At 44.5% G+C, this 6,822-nt stretch overlaps 1 protein-coding gene across 1 annotated transcript; it reads left to right on the top strand.

Moving 5' to 3' along the window:
- Nucleotides 1–355: 355 nt before the first annotated feature.
- Nucleotides 356–6,473, top strand: vsnl1b (visinin-like 1b). The gene is made up of 4 exons (XM_083924429.1): nucleotides 356–1,893; nucleotides 3,686–3,852; nucleotides 3,998–4,213; nucleotides 6,251–6,473. The coding sequence occupies exons 2-4, from the start codon at nucleotides 3,691–3,693 to the stop codon at nucleotides 6,446–6,448; spliced, it is 576 nt and encodes a 191-aa protein (XP_083780555.1). The 5' UTR covers nucleotides 356–1,893; nucleotides 3,686–3,690; the 3' UTR covers nucleotides 6,449–6,473.
- Nucleotides 6,474–6,822: the final 349 nt, after the last annotated feature.

The following is a 6,822-nucleotide window of genomic DNA, read 5'->3' on the forward strand; positions in this document are numbered from 1 at the left end:
GTCACGATTTGGCCACGATGTCAAATTAGCTTCAAGCCCGGAGGACTTCCTGGGGGCCTGGGCTCTGAACTGTCTTTCTAGTCATAGCATTGTAGTGACACGTACTACCTATATATGAGGTAGCAAAATCTTCCTACCAACACCACCAGAGCTCAGTAATTAAAGGTTTAATATGTAGAAACCTATTAAAAGCTTTTATTATTTTTAAATAATACACCGGGGCGGCCAGTTGTAAAAGCAGTCGTCCCATGTCACGAGGCTGAAGGTCCTCGAGGCAGCAGCCGCGGGTTCAACTCTGACCTGCAGCCCCATCTCTCTCACCCCATTTCCTGTCTGTCCTATAAAATAAAGGCTTTAAAAACGGCCAAAAAATAATCTTTAAAAAAAATATTAATAATACATCCACAGGACGTTTGGAGGGGTACAGAATGAAAGTGTTGCTTTTCCATAAAAAAATATAATCAGTCTGAAGTAATATAAAAAACATTTTTTGACAGGTTTGACAATGACTTTCTGTCACGGTCTGTTTACATTGTACCAGCCAATAGCGGCCGGCATTGTGGGTGCCAGGGTTGTCTGTTGTTTGGTGCAGCTACTGTAGGCTGGCACTGGGTGAAATGGAGTTTGCCATCCTGCAGCTGCTTATTTGTCCCAGCAGCTGATTGAGCGGAGACGGGAAAAAAACATAGTCAATATAAGCCAAGCATTTACTCCATGGGCTAAGATAAAAAAGTTAAATGGCATTCAAACACCGAATTGGCTACGTTCCTCCTTGATCGCTAAGCTAACTTTAATGCTTACTTAGCTGTAACGGCTAACGATAACTGTCAGTCAAACTCCTCTATAACTTGTTTTTATGGTGTGATTTCTAGAGGGGACGGGTTCCAACAGGCTCAAACAGACTCCGGTCTCCTGTAGGCTACTGGACCGGGTCTGACCAACCAGGCAACCTGAGTGCTGGAATTATATTTTGTTGTTGCGATTACTATCTTGAGACACTAGCTGCCGGTGTTCTGCTCATTCTCCATATTCAACCTTTAACATATTTCGTTTGTTTAATCTCTACAAAAACAAAGTGTGGGCTAAATTGAGGTTTTACAGGACAGTTGTGTGCTGGACTATTTCTCGGCATGGAGCAGTGACTTCCTGGAGTTTCTGCTGGTTGCCTGGCAACTGCTTCCATCCAAGAGACAGTGGGTTTGTTTGAGATGTAGGTTAGCCTATGCAACAGGAAGTAACCTAACCTAGCATTTAGGATAAATGTTAATCTTTGACCATGCACTGGGGAATTAAATGTATTCTACACATTGTTATACATTTAACTAGAATAAAGCATGGAAATTTAATTTAATAAATTCAAATATTGCACTTTTAGGGGCCCTGATTGGTCATGGTTTCAGTAGGTCTATTTAAATCCCTTCATTCTTCTCAAAAGCCACGTTTAATGACAATAGGAGTAGAATATTCACCCTTTAGGTTTAATTAATCTAATTCTCAATTACAGTGAATTTCCTGTTCACATGTTTACCAGCTGATGATGAGATTTCAGACCTCATCACGATGAAGGATCCGGTTTTAACGTGCAGCCAAAGCGAGAGCAGCGGAGCAGCAGTGAACTCATGAGCAGGCTGTGATGCACACGGGTGACGCCGCGCTCCTGTAGTCGCATAACCACAGACTGGCGTGGGATCGGTCCCTGCTGCGCCTCATCTGGACTAACGTCGGGTAAAAACGGAGATTTCACCAGCGGGTGTTTTAGAAGAAGGCGAGCAAGTGTTGAAAAGAATCCCCTTTGGGCGACCGTTTCCACCAGAAGGGGGTTTCTCTGTACTTTGCAGAAGCCAGAGCAGAATTATTCCGATAGAGATTCTCCAAATATAGGCGGTTAAAAAGGTAAGAAGTGATTGTCTGCACATTTAAATGTCATGTGTGTGATTTTCAGACTGTGGATGCAGCGAGCGGGGGGTGTTTGTGCAATGTGTCGCGCGTTATTTCTCCATATTTTCCGTCTGTTTGTGAATGAATGGGCTCGAGCGAGAGAGAGGGCTGGCACACGGGCACCTGCGCATCCTTTAAAAATAAAGCCGCTGCGTTTTGCCTGGAAACGAGCAGAAAAAGCAGAAATAAGACAGGGAGGGAGCATTTGACGGATTAAGGGGAATGTCACCAAGATTTGCGCAATTAATTGGCCTTTATCATCTGCGCCTGTGATGCGCCTCTGCGGTGGCACCGAGGGGAGCTGTGTCTTGGGTTTTCCAAAATAGGTGTGTTTGGTTATGAAATGTTCACATCGTTTTGGGTTTTTTTCCTCGCGGCGATGCGCACGGAAACATGTCGTAAGGAGCGGGATGGTGGGATCTGATCCGAAAACACTCACTGCGTCGTTTCCATCGGAATGCAGCAGCGTCTCCCTCTCTGCGCTCGCGGGAGGCGGTTAGCTCTAACAGCATTAACTCAGATGTCATTGCCCCCAAAGCGTGAAATAAAACAGCATCTGTTGGCCTCCTTTTTTTGGGGGGGGGGGGGCGCAGAACAAGTCATCCATACCTGTGGCCCGGGCTATATGCGGCTCATGTTTCTCTAAAACGCCGCAGTTACACGATGGCGAGGGGTTTCCTCGGCTCAACGCTCCGTGCAGCAATTTCGGTTTGTCATCTTCCTGCAAAAAAATGCTCAAGGTCATCCACTGCAGCCTCTTTTTACAGGTTAAACCCGAGATCACTTCCTATTATTACCAATCACGCTCGTCGGGATTATATGCACGCAGCGGGTGCACATTAAAAGGCTGTGGTTTGCACTGATTTTGGCTGCAGCGCACATTTCTGCTGTTTGTTGTGGAAGGCCTGAGCCAATGCAGTGCTGTCTGGTGGAGGAGCTCTCCAGCCTGCTGTCATGCTGCTGCTGCTGCTGCTGCAGAGATGTGGACCATATGTTGGTCTCAAGAGGTGCAGGTTCCCACAATGGCATGTGCTCTGCTGTCACAAATTGTCACATTAAAAAATATGATTTAGGCCTATTGAGAATTGACGCATTTTAAGCCACTTTATGTCTTCTGCCACATCATGAGTCAATAATTAATGAATCTGGGGCTTCTGAGTGGTTGCTGAAGTTCTCGTGATTGCCACTGAGGCCCTTCAGTGGATAATCCGGGCTGATTGGACTGTGGATTGCCCACAACTGCACGGCTTAAACACTATATAACATACAGCCCACTCGGTTATAAGCTATATTTCCCACTGATCCAGATTACAGCAGGCCTACTGTGTGCTCCTCCTGCATGCTGTCCTCGCTCAGGTCTCTGCATGTACTGCAGCAGTGCCCCCTCTTACAACCGAGCACAGGCTTTGTTGTCATTGTCGGGATATAGGACAGTGTTTGCAGTGGAAACTTGATAGCAGAGATCGAACATACAATGAACTGGATCTGCTCTGACAGTGATGATCCAGGTCAGGGCTGCCCGTGCCACAGACTGGTACAAACAGACTGAAGGGGGGGACAGAAATAGACAAGAGCACCAGGGACATATTTGCTGCCTACTCTCCTCCCCACTCCTCCCAAAAAACACACATTTCTTCTCAAGTTTGAAGTGGAAATAAAAAATGTAGTTTTCTTTGTGCTGGAGATTCTCATACTGCCATCGCTCGGGCATAAATGAATGCATTATTCACGTGTTCTTGCACCACAGGAACCATGGGAAAGCAGAACAGCAAGCTGACTCCCGAGGTGATGGAGGATCTGGTGAAGAACACAGAGTTTAATGAACACGAGCTGAAGCAGTGGTACAAAGGCTTCCTGAAAGACTGCCCCACCGGCAGGCTGAATCTGGATGAGTTCCAGCAGCTTTATGTCAAGGTTTGTGCAAACCTCTTCTTCATCCTCTGCTTCTTTTTACATCTGAACACTTAATCATGTCCATTGCTATCTTCCATCATCAAACTGGTGATTTTTTTGAAATCCCCCGGTTGAATTATTGAACACATCTCTCCCACGTTTGCAGTTCTTCCCTTATGGCGATGCGTCAAAATTTGCCCAACACGCCTTCAGAACCTTTGATAAAAACGGAGACGGGACCATTGATTTCCGAGAGTTCATCTGCGCCCTGTCCATCACATCTCGTGGCAGCTTTGAGCAGAAACTCAACTGGGCCTTCAACATGTACGACCTGGATGGTGACGGTAAAATCACCAGAGTGGAGATGCTGGAGATAATCGAGGTAAGGGATTATCGAGTCATTAAGCCTTTGCTCATCAGGGGGACTGGCTCTGTCTGGGTTTTTTTTGTTGTTGTCATCAGTCTCCTGCACACCTGCAGTGCCTCGAGTACAGAGGCAGTTTCATAACAACAGAAATGCAGTGGTATTAAATGACATCGTAGCATTTCTGGAAGGAGAGTCGGTATAGTTAACCTGATACGTCTCAGTGATACTGGAGTATACTGACTATTCCTGTAGTGATGAACGTGTGCATCTACATCAGTCCCTCCCTGTTGGATAAACTCTGGTAATCCTTCATTGGCACCATCCGCCATGTTCCAAATATGCTCCCATGCATGGATTAGATGTTATTTAACACTATTTATTATAAAAAAAAGTGGTGAGTTTCATATTTTTTCATAGAATTGAATCGTCCATGTTTAGGTGGTTCATTCACACTTCTGCCACTTTGAGTCTTTTAGCTATTTCAAGTGTTTATTCATTACTTTTAGCTAAAACTTCAGGCTGTTCTTATTTACTGTTGGTACTGACCTACGGAAAGTAATGCACCATTTAATACATATACAACCCGTGTAACCGTGAGGTCAGGGTGGATGGATGGGTCAGAAAACACAGGACTTTGTGTCTATGCAAAAGCAAAAAAGTCAGTTATTTATTTTGTTATGTAACTTACATACTTAACGAACGCCTCCTACGGAAGTTACATAACAAATATAATTATTTAAATCCAAACCTCAATCTTTCACTAAACCTGATCCGGGAGTTTTGATGCCCAAACAGGTTCAGCATATGAGCACTGGTCACTGGTCACTCATGCTGCTGGACATTTGTAGGATAATGCATGAAAAACTTTTTGTATGTTATCATATGTTGTTGTTATCAGCAGAGGATACATTACAGGAGCAATTTCAGCTGTTTATTCATTGCTTTAAACTCACTTTTTCAACGTTTATGCTCACTTGCTAACCAGTTTTCATGCAGTCTCTGTGTTACAACTGACTCACTTTGAGGGGCAGCTTATGCCGATGTAATAATGATAAGCATCACACCACATTGTAATCCTTTTTATCTTAACACGATTAGATTAAAATCTATTTTTTTAATAAATCACAATTTCTATTTCTTAGTTTGGTTTTAGTTTTTGTGGTTCAATAATTAGTGGAGCTTTCCATGTACAGCTCTTCTTTGCCACTGGTGGGGAATCGCTGATCTACATCAAAGTACATGATAGTAATGATAATATAGTAAAGTTTATCTGTACTTATCAAAACCAGAGTTACAAAGTGCTTATTAACAAACACATAAAACACAACTTGAGACCATCTTGTGATGGGATCAAGTGGCCCCCTGGTACTTCCTTCCCCCTTCCTGAACCCTCAACCTTCATTCTGAATCAGAAAGGGTTAAAACATCATCATTCTGTCTCTGTGGTACTTCTCGCTACAGTAGGTGTCCATGATGACACACACACACAGACTCACAAGGTAAAACAAATATAAAATAAGAGACCATTTTGCAAAGGGATCAAACCAGCTGCATCGCTGAATTGTGCCAGGGGCGTAAAGCCCTGGGGCAATGGCCCCTTCCCGACTTGGCCCCCACCCCCGTACTTCCTGCACCCTCCAACCCCACCCGTCGGTGAACTTGATCTTGATTTTGATCTCGACTACACACCTGTAAAGTTCCATGACTGTATCATGCACGGTTATCGGGCCAGGGCCGTAACAAAAGGGGTGTGATCTGAGTAAGGGGGCCTTCTACACACCTGTAAAGTGAGTGCACAGTTGTGGCGCTATCATAGTAATAACCGGGCAAGCATAAGGAATAAAGAGGAGTATACTGAAAAACAACAGCTTATTCAAGTGTGCTTTACTCCGAACTTCATGTACTCAATGACCCACTTTCCGTAAAGGGGAGTCTACAAAAGATTTATAGGAAGACACTGACGTAGCACAAACGCTTATGAACAACACATGTAGGCTTCACTGGATTACATAAACGATCCTCTGCTAATTTCTCCCTGCGCCTCGCCCACAGGCTATCTACAAAATGGTGGGCACTGTGATCATGATGAAGATGAACGAGGACGGTTTGACACCACAGCAGAGGGTGGACAAGATCTTCGGCAAAATGGATAAGAACAACGACGACCAGATCTCCTTGGACGAGTTCAAGGAGGCGGCGAAGAGCGACCCGTCCATCGTGCTCCTGCTGCAGTGTGACATGCAAAAGTGAGCCCTCCCCGCTCGCTCCTCTCCCCGTCTGTAATCACACACTCTGGACAGCAGCACATGTTTTAATGTCTCATTAGGTTCTCTGCCATTTCCACAGGAAAAACACAACAAAACAATGCTTGGACTATTTTTCAATGGACTCGCTTCTTGTGGTTGTATGCATGAGAATGTCAAATGCTGAATAATTTTGAATATAGCTATAAGATAGTCTTTAAGATATCACACATTTCTATTTGCGAACGCGCCGACGTGATTTGTGCACAGTAACCCCACACATTCTCATCCGACCTTAGCTTGTATATCAGTGGAGCACCGCGTTCATTTATGTTCCCGCAGTATTTAGGATCCCGTGTTCACTGCTGCTACTACTGTACG

Source organism: Echiichthys vipera, assembly GCF_963691815.1.
Source record: "Echiichthys vipera genome assembly, chromosome: 12".
NCBI lineage: Eukaryota > Metazoa > Chordata > Actinopteri > Perciformes > Trachinidae > Echiichthys > Echiichthys vipera.

Bases quoted from the DNA above. Each gene is read 5' to 3' on its own strand.
- vsnl1b (XM_083924429.1), top strand. From the start codon at position 3,691: ATGGGAAAGCAGAACAGCAAGCTGACTCCCGAGGTGATGGAGGATCTG. The intron at 3,853-3,997 runs GTTTGTGCAAAC...CCACGTTTGCAG, and splicing joins TCCAGCAGCTTTATGTCAAG to TTCTTCCCTTATGGCGATGC. The intron at 4,214-6,250 runs GTAAGGGATTAT...CCTCGCCCACAG, and splicing joins AGATGCTGGAGATAATCGAG to GCTATCTACAAAATGGTGGG.